This window comes from Stigmatopora nigra, chromosome 3 (assembly GCF_051989575.1).
Source record: "Stigmatopora nigra isolate UIUO_SnigA chromosome 3, RoL_Snig_1.1, whole genome shotgun sequence".
NCBI classification, from domain to species: domain Eukaryota; kingdom Metazoa; phylum Chordata; class Actinopteri; order Syngnathiformes; family Syngnathidae; genus Stigmatopora; species Stigmatopora nigra.
The window spans coordinates 4,530,366-4,557,333 of NC_135510.1; the positions used below are offsets into that span (position 1 = coordinate 4,530,366).

The following is a 26,968-nucleotide window of genomic DNA, read 5'->3' on the forward strand; positions in this document are numbered from 1 at the left end:
ATGGACAGTTGCTACAAGATTCAGGAAAAAAAATATGCAACAACTGTCAGACCCCTCGCAAGGGAAGCTCATCTGCATGCTCATCATGCTCAATAGGGTGTTGAGTTTACTGCCGTGACAGACTTGAGCGGGAAAATGCTCACACTTGATGGTGTCTGCTGAGAGGTGTTCATTTTTTTTGACAAGTCCCAGTTTTCACTGCAGGGTGCAGATGTCAGGCAGTGTGTATCAGGTCATGTGGGTGAGAGGTTTGCTGATGTCAATCTTGTAGATCAAGTGACCCATAGTTTTCTAGACGATCCCTGAAAAATGTCACCCATACAGCACAAGAAATGTTTGGATTTGATATCTTCCCAAATGCTTTTCCTTACGTTATCGAAGTTGAATGACTGACGATGAAGACTGGTACGAGACCAAGAGGACAGTAAGAATTTTAGGAATCAAGATCTAGACCAGACCATGACACTCACTGTTCTACTGGTCTTAAGAGTAACAACACTATTCAATTCCTTTAGAGTGCTTTTTATACAATGTACTTGGCCATTCTATGATTTATGTTACTGGTTTTAATGCTGTATCAAGTCTAAATAAATACTATAAACATATGCGCAGCTGAGTCGGAAAAAGCAGCATTTAATCAATTGTAATCATATTCCTCTGCCACTTAATGTCTGCGAGGGCTTCCCAGCATGAACATTCGTGTCATACAGACACACACACACAAACACTCACCTCACCTATCTGATTTACTGTTTTGTACACGTTGTGCTGACACTGAAAATCACGCCACGCATCACAGCACCTGATGAATAGACCTGATGTGAACTTATAGGCGAGTTGTAATCCCGTGATATATGCAGGTTGCAAAGCTGCTTGAAGCCCGATTATGCATGTAGCCATATTTTTGGAGCCTTGCCCGACTGCCGTATATATTTATACACACATACATTTATATACATATATATAGTCTATCAACCGATGCAAACGTGCCAGCAGAATTCATTAGGACTCCTCACGCATACTTTAACTCGCCACGAAGCCAACACTTTTCTACAGGATTGATCTCATTGCAGTGGATGACATCGCTTGCCGTGAGTAAAAGTACACTGTGATTGGTCCCTTAAGGCGTGGCCTAATTGTAACCGTGAAGGGACCACAAAAGGGTTGTGGATGCCACCAGAAGGTGTAGTAACTGTCAGACTACTGCAGACCATTTCTCAATACAGACAGCCATATATACTTTTATGGATTATTATTCTGTCTTAGAGTAAGAAGACAACACAGGGGGCCAAAAGTTTTCAAAAGAATTCTATTCAAACTACAATGTCAGAGTTCTGGATGCAAGTGTTCTTGTGTTTGTCTTTACTATATACCTACATTTTCTACCAGATTTAGAATGAAAGAATAGCTCATTGCGAAAGAGCGTAACATGAAATTATTAAATGAAAATCGCGTTACACTGCCCTAGGCTATTTATGGTAGTTTCAAAAGCTCATTTCACTGCAATCTGCCATTTTGTGATATGTTAATATGGACGTGAATTGTTTCGCAAAGTGATTCTCTAAAGATGCCAAGATTGGTTGGATTGGCCACTTCAAGTTAACTACAAAAAATTTGAAAATAGGATGAAGGCTTTCAGAAAAATACACAGAAGTCTATTGTGTGCCCAAGGAAGGAGCTAAACTGAAATTTGACACACATACACCAACCTTTGCTGGCTAAGGTCACACAGAGCTAAGGGTTCCTGAAATGGTCTCTGAGCAAATAAATGATACATGATTGATAGAGATGGTGTGTTATTCTAATGGTTGTTTGTTTTCTTGCAAGCATGTTTTTAAAACTTAATGTGCACATTATTATTCAATTTCAGCATGTGTCAGTCAGAACTGGTCAAGGTGAAAGACTATGACAATATGTAAGACCTGTGGCCAAAAATAATCCTGAAACCACAATCTAATTATTCAAGCACACCTCATCCTTTTCCCTTTGGGTAACAAGATGAGAGCCAAGCAATGGCAAATCACGCTGCTGTATCATGCCAATGTTGTATTTAACACAGAAACAACAGATACTCTAGAAAAACACAGCATACAATAGAAACACAGCAGCTGCCAGACCTGTCGCTGGGAGTGAGGTCTGACAGGTGAGAGGTCTTACCTCAAACTACTTTTAGAGAACCTAAATGAAAAGCCAGCAAATAAATAAGTTAAAGCCTACTCTAAAAAGGCATCTAACTAAAAACAGTAGGGGTGCAGCCTTGTATGAGAAAACAAACCATCATAGAGGTGTAAAATGGCTCCAAGCAAAACAGCAAAAAGAGTGACAAAATGTGGAAACAGAAGATTAATTCCACACTTGTTCCTCAAGGTCCACATAAACCTTCCAATCATCATGAAGTCACGTTTTAGGATTAAGCTACGTGCGATTTAGACTTGACATGAATCACACCTACAGCATCTCAATGCATTATGTGATTTACACTATTTTTTGGTGCACTGCTGAAAATGTGTATGGTAAATATATACTAACAGCCTGCCTGATTTGCCACCCAAAAACTACAACTAGTCCATAACAAAAAATGGTTTCTGTACTTTTAAATTCCTACATGGGCAAATTGAGTAAAAGAATAGAAAATAGAAAAACACAAAGCTCCCAAATAACTTAAAATATGTATTCCTTCCAGCTGGTCCCAGGAGGGTCGGGGGTCCAAGCTTATTTCTATCTGCTGGTTCTGGAGGGGCACTGCACCACTCCAAAATTCATAGTCACAGTAGAAATCCTAAAAAAATTGCCGTCTAATACTGCAGCATTTATTGTTGCCTTTTAGCAGTGTGAAATAAAATACTTATCAAACAACATTACTTTTAACACAATAGGGTAGAGATGTGAGTGCCTGGTATTAAACTGCACACCCCTGTCCTGCTTTAACGACATTCGCTTAAAGCTTTGTTAGTACTACTGTTAGAGTGATTTCATATCCCCGTGGAGTGGGGAATATCTTATGCCGGTGTATTCTCCTTTTATTGAAACAAAAATAAATATACTTTTAACAAAAAGAATACACAAGTGAGTGTTCTTCACCTGAAACTATCCAGTTGGCTTCATTGATGTCTTGATATCAACGGACAACAGACATCATTATAGGAATCTGTCCAAGCACCACATGAAATAACAGACGCAAAAGCCAGAACAGCCAGATCTCATTACAGCATCATGCACTGCTATAAAACATTTATGAGCTATTAAGAGCGCCTTGACAGAGGAGGCTGCTGATTCTTTAGAGTTGTTAGGGATGCCTGGTGGTTGGGATGTGTGAACTTGTTCGTAAACAGTACACAACACACTTTATACATCGTATCCATCACGTTTTGGACACAAGTCTAACACAGGTATCGGCTTTGTTTAAATAAACTAATGAAAGTCTGTTTTACGTCATTAAACAAAAACAGCAGATCAGATAAAGTTAGCTATGCCATTTTTTCATATTTTTCTTTTGTTTTTATTGGGTTAGCGATGATTTTTTAGGTAGTGTACTAAATATTTAAATCTATGTTTTCAATTAGAATATTAAATTAGAATATTATATCCATTCAAATGATAGTTAAGATATCAGACTTCAAATCTTAATTTAGTGTAACAGTTAGTTTGCAGATTAAATCCAACTACAAGCATGACAATATACTACCAAGACATCTTATCCCAAATCAACTCTATCACTAGCTAAATCTGGTATAGTACTTGTACCCAGATGGGTAAGTATTATTAGGGTTAGTAATATTTTCAACCAATATAGAGTTGAGAATTGTTTGCTGTCTTTGACAATGCAACAAAAATGTGTCAGCAAAGATGCATTTATTTTCTGATGGTTTTCAAGATATGTGGATTCCAGCCAATGCTAGCAATATCTACTCAATTATACTCAGTTAAAAGGAAGCAATCACTACTGTCGAATAAAGGCTTACGATATCCTCTCATGTGCAGGAGGATACCGTGGGTAAACATCACAGACCTCTTCACTTAATCGCGTGAGCTCATAGACCAGCAGTGATATGAGAGTTCAAGATATTTTTTCGAAGGGATTTCTATGTAAGGCGATTTTGTTCTCTTCGTGTCCATTGCATTACTTTGAGCAATTCCACTGCTAAGACGAGATCTCATTTCAGCATTGTGCCTGACAGAGAGGAAGCTTAGGGGAGATGAGAGGCCTCTCCCGGAGCCCCCTTGCCAGGAAAATGAGGGTTACACAATTACACACAGTTCCGAAAAAAAAGCCCTTTTCATAATTGGATCCATTTTAGGGCCTTTAAAGCCCACCTCTTAGAGATAAAGCAGCCCTAGGTGCAGATTTCATTCTCCTCCCTGTCTCAGTGCCTTTTCATTTACGCTGGCATAAAAAACAAAGACTACATTGTCACATTCACAAGATATTGTTCTAAGAGAGGATAATTCAGCTTTTAATTTGGACGAGCCTGGCTGACACACAACTGATAAACAAGCAGTAAAAAAATGGTTTGATTTATTTAATAAATGGACAATATAAATTGATGAACCTGTACATACATGTAATGGAAGGGGTGTGTTTCAGAGGGTGTATCACTCAATAGTAAACTGTAGAACAGTAGATTTTGTGTTTCAAGTTGGAATACTATATTAAAAGTGGGTCAGAAGAGGAAGAAGTCATGAAGAACATGATTCCATGGAGATTTTACCATACAATTCAAACCGAAGGTAGAATTCCTATAACAAGTGGCATGTGAGCATCTTGGGCTCCATTAACATTGAATCTCTGTCGCCAACTGAATGGTAAATATCTTAAATTTACAACTCTAGATTCTACTAGCAAGCATAACGATTGAAAAACTAAATTTAAGGCTGAACTGGGCAGTATGTATATATGATATGTTATATTTCGGGTTGTAAAAAGCTGCAATGAAATGTTTTTTTACTGAGTTCCTTTTTAATAATGTGGATGACTAACTATAGCTTCTAATCAATAAAACTCCTATTGAAGAAGTTCAGTGGTAAACAACTACTAAACTATGTATCAACTTCTTTTGAATTGATTTAAGATTTGTGTTTACTTGTGCCTCTAATAGGAATAAATACGACAATGTTTACATCTTCTAAGGCAGTTGAATCGGCTCCAAAATATTTCCCCAAGTCCCATTTCAACAGTATAAAAGGAGTTGTATTGTTGCCTTTTTCTTTAATTAAAATTGTATATAGACCTGCACTATAAATGAATGTTTAACTGTTTTGCTAATGGCTAGTGGAGGTGATTATTTAAAACAGTTAGGTGTTCTGTATCCACAAATGTTGCCTCTCATCCATGTTAATCGTGAAATAGCAATCTAACATTAATGACACTCCCCCTTCCATTACAGTGTTAAAACTTAATAGTAGGGCAAATGGCCTTGAACCAAGCACACACTTCATTACACAAAGCCATATCCAAATGCAATGTCTTAAGAAGATAATGATGAATTGTAAATTACATGGATTTACAATGCACTGTAAAGCTTGCATCTTAGCCAATTACTTCGGATTCCTTTCGAAAACGTGGTAACACTACACAAACCAGATCACGTTCATTTCATTCAATGTAAAACAGGGGTGTCAAACATATTATTTGTTGTGGGCCACGTTGTAGTTTCGATTTCATCCAAATAGGCTGCCAAAATTAATTGATTAATAAATTGACAGCTTTTTCCAATCGTGCTGATCAATAAATTATTTTTGGACATTCAAATTTGTACAAATTGTCTGCAATTATTAATTTAAAATGAGCAAACACAGGAAATATTCCCAATACATCTATATTATTCTTTTGAATTTGATTCTAAAACAGAAAGTTGGCACTAATGATTCACTTACTTGGGCCACACAAAATGATGTGGCGGTCCAGATTTGGCCCCCGGGCCGCCACTTTGACACCCGTATGAAAAATATGCCTTTTTGCCATCAAATGACCTCAAAACATATTAAATTATTTTCATCTATTTTCTTCTGCACCAGCAGAGCATGTTTTGTTAAGGCAAAAAAAAAAAACACGTAGTTTGGTTTGTGCAACTCCAAGTGGTTGGCACGTCACCTCACAGTCTGAGATCGATGCTTCCTGTGTTGAGTTTGTATATTTTCCACCTGTGGGGTTTCTCCTGGTATTTTTGTTCCCTCGGACATCCCAAAACCATGATTTGGAGGGTAATCGAACATTCTCAAATGGTCTCTGGGCATGAATGTTTGTTTGTCACATTGTGTTTGGTTCATTGCTCCTTCCCATAGTTGGATGGACTAAAAAACATTTTAAAAAAGGAATGCAATGGTTAGCATCCCCAATCATGCAAGTTTAATTTTTTGGTTAATAGTTGAATTTTATGCCATTAAAGAAATTGCCACCCATTGACAATGATTGACATCCCATCTAAACTACTCATATTTTGGAGAAAAATTAAATCATCAGTGAAATGCAGTGCAGTAAACAAGTTAAATAAGGGGCTTAAAAAAGCTCAAAAATTGAACATTTGAAAAATAAATACATAAATCAACCAAAAATTAGTACTACTCGCAATGTTGTTGTTTTTTCCGCCAAGTGCTCCATATAACAAATACCAACATCCTGCCTGTAAATACTAAACTTTAAGTGATCTTCAACAAATCCATTCCATGCAAAAATAGCAATCCATCAATGATTCTTTAACCATTGATTCGCTGATGAAATACCATGAGAAAATCCCCCTCGTGTACTTTTACAAACCTTACTCAGCACATTCGTCACAAACAACAGGAGGCCGTCAACGAGTACGGCGTCACAGCCGCTATAAGGTCGACAGAAGGAGGGAATATTGGCAGATACTTTGAGGCCATTCTCAACATCTAATATTATTTCATTACCACAACGGTGACGATAATACTACGTTGCAACATGAACCGCGACGGCATAAAGTACTTCAAAGTCAAAGATAGAATCTTCATATACATACCCGCTCTCAGGATGTTGGTCGGACTAGGCACCCCCGGGCGAATGGACTGGCTTTCCCAATGTCCTCGATAGAAGAGCCGGGCGTCGAGTCAGACGAGCACTCGGTCCTCCTGAGGATGGACTCCTCCTGCCACGATTACAATCAGTTTTTACCTGGAGCCCGAATTCATTCTAAATCGTCCGGTTACGACGTGCTGTCGGTTCTGGGTCGTGGTGCCTTTGGGAACGTGGTTAAGTGTCGGAAGACCACCGACAATAAAACGGTGGCTGTCAAGACCATCAAGAACCACGGCTCGTCAGCTAAACGGGCCATATATGAGGTGACTAGGAACTATTTGTCACACAACAACATCAGTCAATGAAAGCACGCTCAATTACCACCTACTTTTGAACTACTAGTATGCCTACTGTATGAAATATTTATGAGGATTATTTTAGAATAAGATTTTTTATAAATTATTTCCATAATTATTACAAAAAGTCCAGAAGTCAATCAAAAATGTTAAATTTGATCATTGATAATAACTATGATTTCTGATCTTTTTGGCACATACACAATTTTGACATCTAAACGATGCAGAAAAAGATGAAAATAAAAGTTTCAAGTTTTCTGGGTGAGAAAACTATTCCACCAAAGGCTGCAGTGGGTGCTACTAGTATGCCTACTGTATGAAATGTTTAAGAGGATTATTTTAGAATATTTTTTTAAATAAATTATTTCCTTAATTATTACAAAAAGTCCAGAAGTCAATCAAAAATGTTAAATTTGATCACTGATAATAACTATGATTACTGATCTTTTTGGCACATGCACAATTTTTAAATTATGCAGGAAAAAATGTAAATATAATTTTTTTCAAGTTTATTGGGTGAGCAAACTATTCCACATAGGACTGCATTGGGTGCAGGTTTTCATTCCAACCCATAAAGAGGAAACCTTTCCACCAATCGGGTATCCTACAAGTGCAATCAGTCAATCGCAGTCAGGTGCTTCTTGTTTCAGCAGAAATCTAATTGGTTGAATTATTTGTGCTGGACCGGTTGGAACAAAAACCTGGAACTCACTGCAGGCCTCCAGGACCAGATTGCCCAGCCCTGTACTACTGCCAGTAGACTGGGTGCATCCTGAATTGGTCGCCAACCAATCGCAGGGAAATAAAACAAATAATCAATCAGGCACGCACTCATACCTACAGACAATTAGAAGCAAATGAAGCCATTTGAAGGAAGTAATTTTAAACAAATACATTTTTTATCAGTTTTTCTCATATGGCATGATCTAAAGCACAGGTGTCAAAGTGGCAGCCCGGGGGGCTAAATCTGGCCTGCTGCATCATTTTTTTGTGGCCCGGGAAAGTAAATCATGAGTGCCGACTTTCTGTTTTAGGATCAAATTAAAATGAAGAGTATAGAATTATATATTAAAGTTCCTGATTTTCCCCCTTTTAAATCGATAAATACTTTTTAATTCATATTTTCTTTGCTTTTCGTTCAAACATCATTTTGTGAAATCTAAAAATAAAAAAGTCAATTTCTTGGCATAACTTCACTTAAGTCTAAATTGGGTAACATCATGAGTATACTCTATAATTATGTCTTTTTAGATTCTTGCTTTGTTAAAAATCAAAAAGATGGATGCTGACAAATGCCACCTGGTGCAATGGAACAGTATATTCAGCATTACAGGACATGTTTGCATTGAGTTTGAGCTGCTTGACAAAAGTCTGTATGACTTTGTAAAAGAGCGAAATTTCAGCCCTCTGCAGTTGAAAGAAATCAGGCCAGTTATCCATCAGGTAGGTTCCTCCTCCCCAAAATAAGCTTGAACACATTTGCAATGTTGATCTTGTGATGTGGGAATAGTCCATTTGACATTTCAGCTGGCAGACATGCTGGACCAATTGAAGATCTTTCAGATCATACATGCAGACCTCAAACTGGAGAATGTAATGCTGGTCAACCAGATACAACAGCCCTATAAGATTAAAGTGATTGACTTTGGCCTTGCTGCTCAGGTGTCCACCACCAAGCAGGGATCACTCGTTCAGACACTACCCTATCGGTATGTAACCACACAGAGCATGCATTGTAGGCTGATTGGACACTAATGAGGATGAGGGGGTTCAGAAAATGAGATGGGAGATGAGAGATGAGATGAGATATCCCTAACGAAAACTTAATGTTTTCTCTCAGGTCACCAGAAGTCTTGTTGGGGGCTCCATTTACGGAAGCCATTGACATCTGGTCTGTGGGATGCATCGCTGCTTTTCTATACACGGGAACATTGTTATACCCTGGCAAAAGTGAATACGACATGGTAAGTAAGTACCCGGACAACACAATGAAACTGTAGTAATGTCAAATGTGGATCAAATACCTCATACAGCTTTCATCATCAATCTTGTTCTCATATTTTTTTTAGCTGAGCTTTGTATTTTCAGGTCAGGTATATTGTGGACACTCAAGGCCAACCTCCAGATAACGTTCTTGAAGCAGGTCTTCAAACCAGATGCTTCTTCCAGATGGAGCGTAATTTCAGTTGGAAGCTAAAGGTGCGTACCTCAATGCCTACCTGCCCCTTCAAAGAAATAGACAATTCCCTACCATGAACCTTGTTTGTTCAGACACCAGAACAGTACCAGAAAGAGACCACCTCAACACCCAAAGAGACGCGACGCTTTAAATTCCGCTCTCTTGATCGTCTTCTTCATGTAAGTACTTCTCTGACATAAATCTTGAAACCTCATAAATATGAATTAGGCAACTTTATCCAGTTCCAGCAGGGCGTCTTAAACACCAGGCACATTGCCAACAAAGCCGCCAAGACGGCTGAGGTGCAGAAATTCGTTGAGTTGCTCAAGGGAATGCTACAGCTTGATGCAAGCCAGCGAATGACGCCCCGCCAGGTGCTGGAGCATGACTTCTGCAGCATGAGCCACCTGGAGCCGCTTCATGACAGCAGCTCTCAGTAAGTCAATACTGTAGCTTCTTTCTCATCCAATCAGTAAAAACGAACGTTGCCTTGTTTTTTTGCAGTGTGCAATCTTGCTTTCACATCATGTCCGTGTGCTCCAACAAAACCATGCTACAATCGCTTGGGGGGAAGGGATTTGACCCATCTGGAATAAATGAGTCACACGATGACGATCCATGCTTCTGCAGCCCCACATCGCCAGAAGTGTACGAAATCCTGACCCACAACGAATGCTCCGACCCAAGTTGATATGAGGGTGTGTGTTGAGCAGGAAATGAAATCCCTCTACATTAGTTACCATGAACAGTGGCAGATTGGTAACCCATACAATGTGTCCATTCAACTGACGTCAAAGAAAGTAACAACAACAACCAAATCGAGAGATTTACTTTCTGAGACGGGTAGGCGTCACTTCTTCAACTTGACAAAACGGGAGTATCCATTTTGTGGAAGTGCACTAAGTCCGTTACAAACTACACAGGCTTTTGATTGAACAGTGTGCCTGTTGAATGGAGAGCACACCTGTGCTAAAACCTGTACATAAAACTTACAGAAGCACAGGGCCTGTCCGTCCTTTTTCTCTATTTTATGGGTTGTAGACTGCTGCTAGTATAATTCTTGGAGCGTAGCGGTCATATTGATGCGACTGAAAATTGGTGAAAATAATTATCCGTATCCGTTTACTGTTGTACTATGTTTAATGAAATGAATGCTACCTAAAGCCATAGAATGCCTGCAGGCTGGTGGTCTATCACAGTTAATACAAAGTAAACATTATGTACCTCTAGCCCATTGGTAAGTGCACTCTTGTCCATCTGATAGCTAATAACAGAGACATTAAATGGACCGATAGTGCGCACAGCTGTGTCCTCATCTTCATTCCGCCTCGCCCCACCATCTATTCCACCTCACCTCGGCCTCCCATCCCCGCCACCAAGGCCTTTAATCCTCCAATAAAACCTTATTCTGCGTCTGCTGCTGTTGCCTCCAGGAAATGAACAATCCCCCAAACACATTTCCTGATGAATGTATTGTTTCATCACTTTGGTGCCCATGCGTCCGATTTGTGTGCAAAGAGACTTGGTGGTGCTGGTGCACTGGAGTCTTAGCAGATGAATAGTCCGTTCCCGGGAGCTGCTTAGTGCATGGCACACTTGGGACTTGCTGCTGTGTTGCAATGCGACAGCTGGTTTGACTCCAACTGGTAATACATTATGCAAATGAGGGAAAGTCTTTAATACCTTGGATTGTTGTCGTTGATCATACACTCATCCAGAACTTGTGGTGAATAGATGGAAGTAGATCCAGGTAATTATTTTAAAGTCTGCAAAGTGATTAAAAAGTTGCAAATGATTTCATTTTGTCCATCGGTCTGTCATCAATCTTTTTGCTCAGTCCTTTGTTTTGTCTGTGATTCATCTGTCGGCCATTCATATCCATTCGTATTTTGCTACTCATGTATGGTCTGTCCATTTATTGCTATGATGTGTATACTTATACTGTATTTTTTTCCCCATCTGAATGTTGTCTGGTGGTCATCCAGCATTTCATCAGTTCATTGGTCTCTCGTGTGACTGTCATCTAGTGGTTGGTCAATTTCATTTGTTGATTTTCTTGATGGTTGGTGCATCTGAAAGTCAAGCCTAGATCAGTTTTGACGGTCCATTTGCTTGAAGGTTTTTATATTCGTACAGCAAGGCCACTGATCTCCTTCCATCTGTCAGTCTATTGATTAATTTGTCAGATTTTGGTTGTTTAAAGCGACAATCTCTCCTTGACCATCCATCAAAAACCTGTCAATTTATTGATTTGACTGACAACTCTTAACTCTTTGGTTGCCATTAATGGCAATAGATGTCAAATGCATTTCGACTGGAACAGCTGGGAGCGCTACGAGTACTCATTCACATTTCGACTGACCAACAGATTGATGGCCTGTCCTATACAGATGACATACATGCAGACAAACTGACTTGGGGATAAACAGATCTTTGGATAGCCTGACAGATCGAAAAATGATGGAAAACTGGTTGATGGCTAGACGAACAGACAGATTGTTTAACCCGTTCATTGCCATTGAAGGCGGTAAACGACAAATCCATTGTAACTGGGAGAGGTGCCAGCAGTCTTTAACTGTCATTGTCGACAATGGATGTCAAATCCACTTTAGCTTGGAGGGATGGCAGTGAATGATCACTACCAGCCATCCCAGCTAAAATACAGTGAACAATCATTACCAGCTCTCCGAACGGATTTGGATGAGGTGAGCTGTCAATGGCCGTAAATGATTACTGCTGGCTCCGTTTATATATCGAGAGCAGGGGATGTCAAGTCAGTTCACATTCACCCAATTGTATCTCAAGTGTGCTGGAGTTGTATATTTGTGGCAGAATAAAGTACAGGAATTACAGTTCCAATTTGGTTGCAAATAAATACATACCTTTTTCAAAGCATATGTGCAATCTAAATCCAACTAAATGTGTGCGATTAATACAGTTTTATGTATTAGTGTTTGCATTTACACATGTGCCTATTACATTAGATTATGCCATTTTTTTACCTTGAGCTAATTTTTGTTCCTATTTTTTGTTAGATATTCTACTCTTTACCTGATATTAGCCATTAATGTGGATTACATTTGTTAGATTCTGTCTTACTTTTGTGTTTCCTGCCATTTTGCTAGATTTTTTTATGCTCTGTTCATGTATTTCCAACAAGCCTTCCATTACAGCTTTAAGAGATGATGTCCGTCCACCCAAGCCCAACGAGTCATTGCATCATTGCAATTTAATATTATTGCTAATGGACCGATATCAGCGGCTGTGAAAAGTGAGGAATATCAGTTTTTACAAGACTAATCTTCTCTAATCGTAATGTTGAGTTTTGATGTTTTTCAGAAATTTAAAGTGCTCAACCATCTAACCACAAATGTTTTTGGCACATGGGAGGAAACAGGGGAGAAAACCCACGCAAGCCAGGGAGAACATGCAAATTCCACACAGTGAGGACCAACTTGGGATCGACCCCAGAACTGTGAGTCTGACCGCTAACCACAGCTGTTTCTGCTACAGTCATTTAAATGTAAGTATGTTATTTTTCTTCACTATGGTTGGTTTATATGAAATATTTGGCATTAATTTAAAAAAAAAGTTTTTTTAATATGAATATAATTTAAATAGATACACAAAAGTTTGGCCTTTATTTTTCCCTCTTACAATCCACAGGGAATATAATATAAAGAAAGTAGATGTTGCCCTAAATCACAATTTACACTTCAAAACACCTTCCTGCTAAATTTGCATACAATAGCAAAGAAGAAAAGGGTACATCAATGTCAAGCAGAAGCCTTCATCCTGCAGGCATGCTGAGGTCAGCTCACTTGAGATGCTTAAAGCAAAGCAATGAGGCTAGATGAGCAGGGTTAGGTATAAACAAATACTGCCTTGGCGGAGTATAAATAATGTTTCATGATGAAATTATCAGAAGAAAGCAAATCATTTTTAGGATTTTTCAATTTGTTTGGCTAAAAAAAACGTATGGGTGAAAAACATCTGTCAAAAGAGGTTTGGAGCATGGGTCTATCTATGGTAGATTGCACTGATATGGATGAATCTAAGAGCCTCAGACAACTTGTGTGGGATGCCACTCAAAATCAATAAACGGCTTTTACCTGTCAACCTTGCCTTTACACATTAGTTGCGTATAATGCACCTGTCCTCGATAGGATACATTAAACATTTGTTGTCTATAAAAGCATCCTGCAAGGCACCAGCCACCACTCCGACTATTGATTTTCTTTGCAACTCTATCCTGCTCCGCCGCTGGTCCTATGTGGGTGACAAGAGAGTGTTTATAATAAAAAGGGAGGTGTCAAGCTTCAAAAGCATGAGGCAACATGTACACATGTTTTTTTTTGTATCGTGACTACTACTTGTGCAACAAGAGTAGTACTTGTAAGAGTACGTGCTTGATATAGTGCCCTTGGTTCTGCTCAAGCTTCCCCCCCCCCCTCCCCCCAAGCCCTTAAAAGGAAAAAATTGTGCAGTGGAAACCATGACTTTCTTTGCCCAAGTCTAGTCAAATATTCACGATTTTAACGTGAACAGATCTCGCAACTCATTATTTTGTATTAACTCTTCAAATTCGCCCAATTTATCATCTTTAATCAGTAAACAACTAACGCCTTTGGTTCTCAGCATGCCATGCTAATTACTTCAAATTATGAATAAAATGTCTTTCTCCAAGTGATTAATTGGATTCTATTCTTCTACTTATTAACAATATGTTGTTACAAACAAACACTGGGAATGTTCTACACCAGATGAAACAAGCCCAAGAAGGATTCTTTTTAGTATGTTTTTGTTAGTATGTGTTTTTTCAAGGTTTTTGGAACTCATTTACAGTGGGAGGGTTCTATCTCCAGCGTGAGTATCAAATTTTGACTCTAATTAAACGATGCAATATTCTCAGAGTATTAAAACACAAAGTATCAACATTCTGAGATTAATATCTATTGAATGTACACTTTTAAAAAATGCATGTAACGGTTTGCCTCTGCATAGTTGAAACTAATGGCACAATTGAAGTCACAAAAACAGCACAAAGTATATGATTCAATGGAAAAACTCAACTTGAAACGCGTCATTCGTCCTTAAGTCAAAGCAGTTTTTAGTAAACTATACTTATTGTCTGGTCTACTAGTATGTACTCAATCCAATCATCTTACCACTTGATTGGTTGGATGAAAACAAGAGGCTTTTATTGGCAGTCTTCATGCTGGAGCAATTTCCTAACAACTTATATTGATAATTTTTCAGATAAAACAATTGAATATCTTGAAAAAAAATGAAATGCTAGCTGCCAAAGCAGTGAAACTAAACAAATAAGGGTGCAACACGCGAATATGTATATCGAGTTTGAGAACTCTGAGAATACTTTTGATTTACGCTAGCGTTTATATGCTAATAAGTAATAACAAATTTGAGCCATTAATGTTTTGTTGTTGCCATTGTGAAAAATAAAATAAAACATCACTACAGCACATCGATACCAAGCCACATATTGGGTACTAGGATTGCCGAACAGTTCCCTCTGGAGCTGATAAACTGCAAAAACCTGAGCATAAACAGTATAATTGGATTGACATTGACCCACTGGACAGAGTCAGTGCTCCAAATGAATGATAATGTCCATTTCAAGTCGTATAGCGTGCTTGTGATGATGGGGTGGGGGGTTGATTTCCAGATGAAATGGATTCTCCATTTTCTTTAGAGCACGTTAAAGAAGTTGCTGTCAAAAACAGTCTGGTGGAAATACCTCGTAGAACACTTTCAATTCCCAGACTTGTCAGAAAGAACTCATGCGGTCAAAAAAGCAAATCGTTCATTTTGCGCAAAGTCATCGGTACAAACAGAACGAGTTTGCAATGTTGTTCTTTCAATACCAGTCCTATTTAAAATGACTAATTTTAGACCATGTTTCCACAAATTAAAACAATTCCCAAGTGTTTAAAAAAACGGGTTTAAATGGAATAGAAAATCAAGAAAAACACATTTTTCGTCGTCGTTTTAAAGCCGCCGTGAAGCAGACAATTTTCGACAAGAGTTCCTGCCTTGTGCAAATTATCTATAGCTCAGTGCAGACAATTTCTAGTCATTTTAGAAATGTAAGGACCTTTTCTGTTCTTGTTACTGAAAGGCAACGACATAGCAAGATATTATTTCATGACATTGAACAAAATGTTTCCAATCTCTTCAGTTCTTCTTCACTAGGTCGAATCCACAATATTAGGAAATTGTGAAACAATCACCTACTGAACAAATTGTACTTTATTGTAGTTTATTTAAAGTTTTCACTACATTACAGAGGTGGGATGTGAGTGATACACCATTAAAATCATTCTGAAAATGCTAATTAAAGTGCTTATTTTTCTCATTTTCATATCCAAATGAGTTGGATCACAACTCACAGGGCATTTTAATTATGGCAAGCAGAGAGTAGCTGGAGTGTTAAATTACTTCATAATGCCGCTGTTCTTACAGTGGGCTTTTTAAAAGTTGGGAAATGTAATCATAGGGGCACAAGGAGAGCGAGAAAAACAGCGGCCTTGATTGTATCCTGAGGTAAAACAGTGCACAGTGGGAGAAGTATTGTCGACTCTGGGGAGACTCTTATCAGTGCTTGCCGACCAAACACTTTCTGTTAGGTTGTGCTAATAATTCTTGGCGGGTGTTTTCCCAATTCCAACAAAATTCTTTTTAATAAGTTCCCCTCTGAACTGTTGAGTTCAACGATCAAATTTGTTTTCATTCTGGGTTTCAACGTGGGTTAGGTGTTTTTGTGCTTGGCTTAAGGATAGGTTTTTTACCACATCCATCAGGACTCTAAACTTTCGGTAACACGACACACTATCCCTTCTGTGTAATAACTTCGGGGTGAGGTAACATGAAAAGATGTTGGGCGGGGATCTGCCTACTACTGGCCGACTAAAGTTAAGTGAAAGACAGTTAGAGTTAGTTATCCGTTCGGAAGGTGATACAATGTATCCATCACGGCAGAATGCCAAATTACGAGTCTGAAATCATCACTTATTTGGGTCTTTTGCCAGGAAACGCACCCTATGGAAAAGCACTACTAATTTCGTCATACCCAGCTGGGTATGACAACAATTAGGCTTTTTTTATGTTTTTGTGAAGTGCGTATTCAGAAGAAATATTCAAATTCCTCCAAATATTGTACTCATTAGATCACTGTCACGATCCTGATCGCAACAATTAACCTGGTTAAGTTTTTCCGAATGTGGGTAAGTTTGTTTAAAAATTTAATTAAAATGAAAGAAAAATGAACTAGTTTGTGTGGAAAATAAACCCATGGCTGCCATGTTCTAGTCTTGGTATGCCAATTCTTGTAGGGATAATTTGCAGTTCTAAAATCTGTGGTTTGCGTGAACATATCCAAATAGACAGAAAAATGTTTTTTCCCCCACCATGTTAAGTCTAAAATCTCATGGCTAAGATGTTAAAATTTTTTTTTAAAAAATCTGTGTACCCCTCTTCAATTTACTTAATGCATTTTTGATGACAAAATCCCATATGAAATGCAGAAATGTGGTCTGGTCTATCATCCCGCTATGAATAAAAAGTCCACTAAAAAAGGCCACTAAACACTTAGTGGGCTGGCTGATGGGACTCATTAATGCAGACTCTTGCTATCGTTCTCCTTTTCCTTTTTCTTTTTTTAGAGCAGCGCTTGTAGTGTTGCCCATAGAAACTGACAGAATATTTCATTAGCGGCCTTGAATATTTCATTTGAATGCACATCTCTGGATGCGTTTCCTCTTGCCTTTCATACACAAGAATTCAGGCAACACCACGATTAAATGCAACTCATCTACATATGAAGAGAGGCTCTCTGAATATTACCATGCTCCCGTATTTAGTAATATTATGATGCACTATGTTGTTTTTTTTATGTCAGATATTTGCAGCTGAGATTGCATAAGTGACCTAGGCATTAATGAGCTTTCTGATGTCCTGTGGCCTGTAGACATCTCCACTCGTCTCCCCTCAACCTTTCTACCGAGATGTCACCATGGCAACCGCTCATTCTCCTCGCAAAACTTATCTCCTCCAAAGACTGGACTTTCTCTTGCAAACTTTTTTTTTCAGATGTGTGGAAACTAGCTTTGCACACCAACTCAAAATTGTAAAGATTGCCTTATTACGCTTAGCAGCTACAATAATTATACCTTAGGGAAAACTGGGGTGGATCTCAGATTATCACGCCAATGAATACTTTCCCATCAATAAATGTTAGTTTAATATCATGGCTTGGATTTGATTTTTAATTGGGGCAACCAACCTCAAGTCGTGCTTTTGGTTGATGGCTAGCAGACAACTCGCTGGCTAGAGAATCTGCATTCTCTAATACTTTTGATTGGTAACACTTTATAAACTATTGTCCAAATTCCCATTAAAACAATCGTAAAGACGGGATTTTAAAAATATATATACTACGGAAAAAAACTTCGAAGTATTGAGTGATTTTACAGTTTAAAAAACAATTGTGATCATTACAAACAAAATGCTATTCTGAAATAATGCCCTCTGGTGGTCATGTTATAGCAAGCATGACAACCAACCCATGGAACATCAAACCCCGTCCTTCCCTAGTTATTGCCAATTTTGCAAGAATCATTAGGAGACCCCTTCAAAATATATTATATGTTTGTGCTTTCTTACAAATCAAACGAAAAGAACTATTTTGTGCAATGACAGCATTACCACAAAGCAAATATACATACACACACACTGCATCTTCATGCCACAACACATATTAGCATAAATGTTGTATGCTTCCAGATTTGTTCCACGGGACAACACGCGATAGCCGGCGGGGGGTGGCTACGGAGCGTACCGATATCACAGCAGTGCAGTGGTGGGGTTACACACAGGAAAAAGCCTTATCGTGTTGACGCGTGAAATATTTACCGGATTACCATGGTACAGTGTGAATCACGGTGTCCTATCAATGTGTAAAAATGTTCGCACAACTGTTGGGATCCATCATTTTGCTGGCCACCACTGGGCATACTAATATTCGAACCTTAAATTCATTCTTATCAGGCATCTAAAATAGTTGCGGGTGTTTGCGGGTCTGAGCTGCCTCTAATGTGACAAGCACAGAGGGAGCATCACAACTAGCCAGCTGCCACTGGCAACCTGCTCGTCATTACTGCGCTAAATGAATACGGGCAAACAGAAAGGGTCTCATGTTGTCACACCTTTTGCTGGAATTGTTATGTCATCAAAGATTGAAGGGAAGCTATTACTATTTCTGTGAAAACCTCAACCCCTAAAAACTTTTGTTCTCTGTGATAAGAGGAAATGACCTCAGAATTTACCGGACGAATAGTCTTGAATCTAAGTCAGAGGTGTCAATTCCGACATGCTCGGGTGTCTGATCTGGTCTAGCGGGGTGTTAGGCCTGACGTTGTTACTCATCCATACTGTACATATGATTTTTTTCTGACATAGGACGCTGTAAAACTAGATTTTTGTGAGTTCTGTGATCGAGTTTGTGCACTATTGCACTTTGCTCAATTTCGTATAGTCTTATCCGGTCTTTCCTCCCCAGCAATCAAAATTCCGCCTTCAATGGCAGCCAATGCCTCATAACCAATAGGAAGTAAGCTGGAACTGTACAGAATTAGAAAGAAGCAGCCCAAAGCTAAAGTCACTAGGAAATGCATTGCATTCGTATTGACTAAAATTGCACATACTTGTAATATTGACTATAAATTGCTAAAATGCACATGTTCCCATCCATATTCTATTGTTTTTCATTTTTTTTCATGCAACTCTTATCAGTGGAAATTAAATTCTGCAGGTGTACCCAATGAAGTGTCGCCTAAGTGTACATTTAATTAACCACGTTTGAGTTGAAGTGGACTAGGAGTATTTAATTGTCACACATTATCTTCCCACTTTAGTCAACAGAGCCGAGTGCATATGTTGTTCACTGACATTGATGACGTTTTACACAAACAAAATGACCTTTTATTTTCTCCCTCACCGGCATGTGGCACCAATATTGAAGTTATCTTTTGTATTCACGGTCCGTTTTCCCAAGAAAACGGTTGTCATGGAAATGATTTCCTAGAGTGAGACCAGTGCCAATTAACTATACGTTGACCTTGAAAAGCCAAAGCGAGATGACAATCATATGAAAAGGGGAAAGCGGTAAATGAATTGCACAATGGCTAAAAGATAGAAGGATGGGAAAGCCAACTCTAAGAACAATTGCGTAGAGAAAATAGCTTTATGTATAGTACAATATAACGTACACCTACAGTAACTCCCCCTGAGGATTTCTTCTTTAATGATCTGAACATTGAACAATATACAAACCTTGCTGATAGATCAATAGTGGAATATTTCATGGATAAATTATTGAAGATATTTGAATTAAGGTTCAAGTATGGTACAGCTATGAGCAGTTGCTGTTCAAAATAAAAATGAACACTGGATATATGGTAAAAATAGTCCACTTAATCTTACAGTTATTGCTCCAATACCATTTAAATATATATATATTTTGGAAAAGTATGCATTTTTTAAATAAAATATATTACCTGGGCTAGTTAATAGTTTTAAAACATGTTTTTTAATATTTATATTAGAATTATTAACTAATTTGAGCAATTTACTGTCATCGTCTTTTGTAACAAAGCAGCATTTATTAAAGTTTATTAAAAGTTAATGTTTTGCTGAATACCTCTCAGTGTTAATTGTAATGGTTAATTATATTTCAAATACATATTTTGTCAGGGTTTAAAACGTATCCATTGTATGATAGATTGTTTCATTTGCCAATTTTCCCAATACAAACAGCACCGATTTTTTTACTTTTTAAGTCACCCGTATGTCTTTTTTTGTCATCCTCTCACTAGGTTGTCACACATTTTGCCATGGAAACCTCTGGGAAAGCAAACACAGATCTTTATCAGTAGTCAGCACAGTCCACCCCCCCCCCCCCCAATCCCCCCCAAAAAATCCATTGACTGACCGCACCATTTTCACACGAAAACACACCACCGTGTTCCCTTGGGCTCTCTCAGGATCTCTAAGACAACACAAGGAGGACTATTTAATGCCCCATAAAATTCTGACATCACCTTTCTGCCGTAGAGAAGGACACAGTCAATTTGACGGGCTAATTGTGTGTGGCATAATTAATCAATGTCTCCTGAACGGCAAATTCCCTCCACACTCGCTCCGCAGTGCCGCGTGGAAGCTGTTGAAAGCACGAGGGTAATTGAGGGCCAAGCAGTGGGACTTGCGTAGGTTCCCCGGCAACCTAGCGTCCCTTCATTGTGTTTGGAACTTTTATTATGGTTCCAACCCCAATCATCTTGTCGTGGATGGGTGTCCACAGCAACAGTAAGAAAGTAAGGCACAATGTCATATTTGGAAGACTGATTGGGGTCAATTCCATTTCACATTTTTCTGCCAGGTCTTTTTGCAATCAAGTGCCCAGGTAAAAATTGAAGAAGAAAAATCCCTTTGGATTTTCTTGAAAATTTCTGTTCGAATTTGATGTCAATAGTTTTAAACTCGATGTTGTTGAACAGACTGAAAATATTGATATTTGAAAACAAATGATGTCAAACTAAACAGTCAACAAGATTAGAATTTAAAGGAGACACTTTAGGAAACAATGAATGTGAACCCTTCATAGGGCAAATCCAGGGGTGGGCAAACTTTTCGGCCCGGGGGCCACATTGACTTTAAAAATTTGACAGATGGGCCGGGTCAGCACAAGATACGATACATGTAAAAAAGTGCATCCGTTAACAGTACATATGAAACATAAACAGAAAAAAAGGACTAAAGTATTAACATACCGTTCAGTCATCATTAAAGTAAAAAGTATAAAGTACAAAGTAAAGTAAAAAGGAATGTATTACGAAATATTAAAATGTAATTTAAAAAAAGATGCCCATGTCTGTTCTAGTATTTAGTCTTTAGCAATATTGCCAAAAAGAAATCTTATCCTTCTCATTTTGACTTTAATACTACTTTGGTAATCAAATATTGCAAAATGAAAAATGCAATATATATTATACAAGATTATTTTATGACAATTTTAATTTGAAATGCACTTTCATGGGCAACTAGCTTGGACAAACTGACAAATAAGTTATTCTCATATTTACATGCAAGGCTGAAATATTGTCTTTGGCATTTTTCAAGTCTTAACTTTTAACGCATGATCCGTTTGAAAGCACCCAAATGCGTGTATTAATCATGGATGTTTTTTGTTGTTGTTGTGGTTGGAAACGTGTCAAAGCCCTCCAATCCGCGCTCTCTGCCAGTCTGCTGTTTACGGCGGCTGTTAATCCCCTTGCATTTAATTAACATAACAATATTATTAATGTCTCATTTTTATCACCATTATCGTGTCTTTAAATCCTGTTAGCAGCCGAGAAGCGGGACTAATTACCAGGGAATGCTGGAAATGGTGCTTCTTTTTATGACTTGTTTAACTCATCAAAAATTTCTGTTTGACACCATCAAACAAACTTGGTCTCATTGATAAAAGACATTCATTCATATGTTCTTTATAAAACTGATATTTGACGTACCGTGTTTTCACGACTATAAGGCACACTGTATTATAAGTCACACTGTATTATAAGGCGCATTTTGGAGAAAATGTAAGAATTTTAAGTGCGCCTTATAGTCGTGAAACAACGGTAATTGCTATTGATTTCCAGGTATGAAGCACTCACTACACAGTCACCTCTAGAGCCAGCCATTGTTGATGTTTTGGATTTTTTTGTATAAAATATTGCAGTGGGGGAGGAGCTATATGATGGAAGATTTTGTAAACTAAGATGGCATCTGCATATTTAACAGTATTGTTTCAGTTCATGCGTTTGTGTTTTTTTAATATCCGACAGTGGTGGTTTTTCGTTTTTGGTTTTCTGTTTTTTCCATATATAAGGTGCACTGGATTATAAGGCGCACTGTCTATTTTGGAGAAAATTTAATACTTTTAAGTTCGCCTTACAGTCGTGAAAATACGGTATATGTATCGTATCTCCCATCACCACGGCCCATCTGTCAATTTTTTTAAGTCGATTTGGCCGAAAAGTTTGCCCACCCCTGAACTAGAAGAATGAAGTTACCAAGGCATAAAAAAAAGTAAATATACTTACTATGAAATGCAGGTGTTGAATATATTGTATGGATTCTGCATTGGTTGCAATGACAGCTAAATTCTAGAATGGAGACAAAAACAAAATTAACAGCTATCAATACTGGTGCAGTAATCTCTCACAGAGTAGTGACACATCAAAACCAGATACTATTGCTATTCCTGCATTCTGATGGGTAATTTGGATTAAAATATAGAGAGTAGGTTAAATCAATACTGTCAACGTCATGGCCATACGTCGCCTGCTTCTAATGGCAGCCTAAAAAAGAAATAAAAAATCCCAGTACTATATCCTTTCCTTATGAATGTTGTGAGCATTGTGCGCCTGGAGGCAGTGTGCTGGAATAAAAAGAAGTGTGATGATGCCATGTGGAATAAAAACAGGAAGTGAGAAGGATACTGGGATCAATTCATTGCGGCACACTGACTTTCAGGGTTTGCCAGCGGTTTGGAGGCAGCCAATACTGGAGCTGAATAGCCTGTTTGTGACATTTATTCAAATGCTAGTGTGATGGGAAATCACTGAAATGCTTAGAGCTCCCATTGGCCAGGTGTAAATATGAATTCACTAATGCTCTGTGTTTTATAAATAAGAGCAGCTGTTCACAAGCGCTTTTGTCATTTTTTTTTTTTTGCATCGTTAAAAGAATGCCTGGCTTCAGGGGATTTTTGGTTAAAAAGACTGAGGTTTAAAATAGAGCCACGTCACAATTGATTTTATCATGCGCCGCCAACAAACCCACAACACAGCAGATAAAATCAATTCATCTAAAGGGCACATGGCACTTTTCATTATTCCTGTTTTGTTATTTTCAGATTTAAATCCAGTAGGACAGTAACTGTGCAAAAACCCTCATTTCAATGGCAGGTTTAAGAAGAAAATTCACATATTCCCAAGTTTGGTCCTATTTTATTAGGGGAAAATGAAGTTTAGAATGAGATTCAACAATAATACCCCAGAGAAATTGTACCTACCATTATACTATAGCAGGGGTAGGTGACCTATGGCTTGGGAGCCATATGTGGCTCTTTTGATGGGTGTATATGGCTCTCCGCGAATATGGGAACGGCTGGTGAGAGACCAAAGTCCCGAACGCACCAATGGGAGCGTCACGCCGGCTCTGTGGCGCCGAAACTATCTCTAGCACCATTTTTAAATCATACTTTTTCTTCATTAGACTTTTCTGCATGCATACTCTCATTGATACTCATTGATTAGCAACAATGAAATAATGTTCTAAAAAAAATTCAGATTTTTTTTGACTTTCAAAGTGGTGAAATGAATAATAAATGCTCACATTTTCATGTATTTTTACTTTTAAATTCTCTGTATGGCTCTCAAGGAATAGTGTTTGAAAATATGAATTGTTCATGGCACCCTTCGTCAAAAAGGTTAGTGACCCCTGTACTATAGCATTTAATTCAATATACGCAGATTAAAGATAACTTTGACAACATTTTAGACCTGTGGCTTATATATAACCAATACTGGGCTACAACTTTCTCATCTGATCATGCCTTTAAAGTATTAAAAAAAATTGGCTTGTGACTAATTACCCGTTCAGCGTCGCTGAAAGTTGTTAAACAGACCATTGACTTTAAATAGCTAAAGGAAGGAGTGGGATTAATTAAGCAGAAACGTATTCTTCCAGTCTGCCAAGTGTCTTTCTTACAGTGTGTTAAAAGAGTACGGTCTGATGTCGTCTGGGTACCTCCCGGCATGGCGACGCTAATGACCTGAGGACAAAATGCTCTCCTTCATTCAACTCACTACTACTTCTTCCTGCCTGGATGATGATTGAGTGAAGTAGAAAATGGGCAGCTGCAGCAATAAAAAGAAAGAAAGTCAAAGTATTTATGAGTGAATAGTGGCTACTTGTAATGGTTTTACATTCCCCTGCAGAAAACGACACAGTGTCATTGGCGATTAGTAGAAGCATAAAAGCACCGGATACACAGAAAGACCAAAAAACATGTCTGTCTGTCCCCATTATATGCACAAAACTATTGTCCTTTAGTAGATACAGTTAATGCCAAAATTCAGATCCATCCATCTGCTTATCAATTCTTATAGATAGTGTATATTGCTTCTATTAACTACTACCATCTTCTATCAATATAATCCATATCTTTATCTAGATATGTCCAAACCATCAAAGTCTGGTCTCTCTCACCTTGTCTCCAAAACTAACTCTAACGTTCGATGTTCCTCTTTGTGTCTCATCTAATTGAATTGAATGCTCTTATTGTCATTATACAAGTACAATTAATTTTCAAGGTTACTTCCCTTTAGTGCATTTTCAGGTTCCTTTTTAACTGCCATGTACGGTACAGTTTTGAATGTAGTAAGGGGCAAAAGAACAATTTTGACTGCGGTTAAGAAATTAAGCAAATTGCAGCGGTGCATGCAATCAATTGCCTAACTTTCAGAATTCTATTTTTATGTGACTCATGTCCCAAAAAAACATTTTATTGTGTAACAACGGAATCAATAAGCTACAAAGTATGTATCAAACAATTCCAGTGTGGGTCAACATCTGACCTCTTGAGTCCTTGGAACTTCACTTTTTCCACCAGCGAATCTTCTCATTTGTATCTAAATATTAAACTTAATTCATTCATTCGATGTGTGGCAGCGTCAATATAAAATATTTGCGAACTAGCAGAGGAACTGCAACAGCTTCGAAAAGTCATTTTTCTATAAACAGAAACACCGAGATGACTGCTGCTTGCTTAGTAAAAGTAGTGATGGACTTAATTGTAAACACGTGTGTATGAGACGATGCGTGATTCACTGCCATGATTGCACGCCTCCGACCACAGGCTTAATGGCATGCTAATTAAAAGCAATGCGCTGCGGGCACTGACAGCCACACTGGTAGACAACAAGTGGGCTCATTGCACAGGTCCCACTTGCCATAATGAGCTCTACACACACAGTGATAGGAATAGTGGGAGGGTGGACGAGAAAAAGCATGGACAATTGAATATTCCTTTATACATGAATGATTCCAAGTTTATGGCAAGTGAAAGCCTACAGATTGCTTTAATTAATGTATATAAGTGTGAGTTCACATGCACTTACAATCTAGTAATGTAAACTATGTCTGCATTCTCAGATGCATAAATATTGTACTCATTCCAATGTACACAGATGTAAACATTGGAGTCGTCATTCATATAAACATAATGTATTCATGTCTGTTTATTCATATTTGTGCATTAATTGGAACGGTGCAATGGGGATTTTGATGAGTGACAGTGACCTATTTTTTGAAAATTGAGATTTCAGCATAATACTGTCATTCCTGTTTTTAGTATTTAATCTCTGAGAAATTGGGATTTAAAAGGAGGTGGTCTGTACTGTGTTGGATTTCAAGAATTTGTAGTAAACTCTGTGTACAACCTAGCCTAGGCAAGAGTCATTTTAGTGCTAACAAAACAAACAAAAAGGTTTCTCTAAAATAATCTACAGTATTGAATATCTTTACTTATTTTAGCTCATGATGGAAGAATTAAAAAATGGTGGAAGAAATTAATAAATGGGATTGAAACATTTGGCTGGAGTACTTCTTGCAAAACACGATTTATTGGTTGCCATTTGGATTGTTTATTTCATAATAATAGAACAACGACTCAATAATGACTAAAACAGGCAAAAAACAGCTAAAAACGTTTGGGCCAGTGAGTACCTGGAAATACCCAGAACAGGCATCATAGCTCCTGGCATAGCCCAATAATGCCCAAAAATTGCACTTTTGGGATGATTCCATTTTTGGAGCAAAATAAAAGGGGGAGTACTTAAGCTTTTTTCCCTCCAAATTTAAAAAAATGCTCATAAAAACCACTATTGCGCCCATGTGTATATTTCCCCCTCAAATTACCCCCAAAACTCAATTGCCTACTAAAAGTAATGAGGAAATGTAATTTAGAAGAAATTGTTGGTGACATGGTGACCGAGTAGTTAACACGTCTGTCTAACAGTTCTGAGGTCTCATTATGCCCTGTAATTAGCTAGCAACCAAATCAGGATGCCTTCCGCCTACTGCTCCAAATCGGTTGGGATTGGCTACAGCACCCCCAGTGAAATGAAAAATGAATTATCACCGAGAGAACCATTTTTTTTTGCTTATTACTACAGATCATCTTTGGTTCAACTTCCCCTCAATTTGCTACCCCAAGTCATATAGGCTTTTTTGAGATTGGCCTGAATATTGTTTATTATACGTGGATTTGAAGAGTATACTCAAAGTATGGTCACTATAAGAAGTAAGTGTATGTGAGTGGTGGTAAAG

At 38.1% G+C, this 26,968-nt stretch overlaps 2 protein-coding genes across 2 annotated transcripts in view; one reads left to right on the forward strand and one right to left on the reverse strand.

Annotated features, from left to right (window-relative positions):
* The window catches only part of ubl7b (ubiquitin-like 7b (bone marrow stromal cell-derived)), a 259,966-nt gene that overhangs the window by 84,869 nt on the left and 148,129 nt on the right, over window positions 1-26,968 (reverse strand). The window lies entirely within an intron of this gene.
* On the forward strand, window positions 6,815-17,778 carry LOC144194529 (homeodomain-interacting protein kinase 3-like). Its single transcript, XM_077713660.1, has 10 exons — window positions 6,815-7,299; window positions 8,584-8,775; window positions 8,860-9,041; window positions 9,173-9,296; window positions 9,421-9,531; window positions 9,604-9,690; window positions 9,754-9,947; window positions 10,016-12,782; window positions 12,851-13,034; window positions 17,499-17,778. The coding sequence occupies exons 1-8, from the start codon at window positions 7,039-7,041 to the stop codon at window positions 10,200-10,202; spliced, it is 1,338 nt and encodes a 445-aa protein (XP_077569786.1). The 5' UTR covers window positions 6,815-7,038; the 3' UTR covers window positions 10,203-12,782; window positions 12,851-13,034; window positions 17,499-17,778.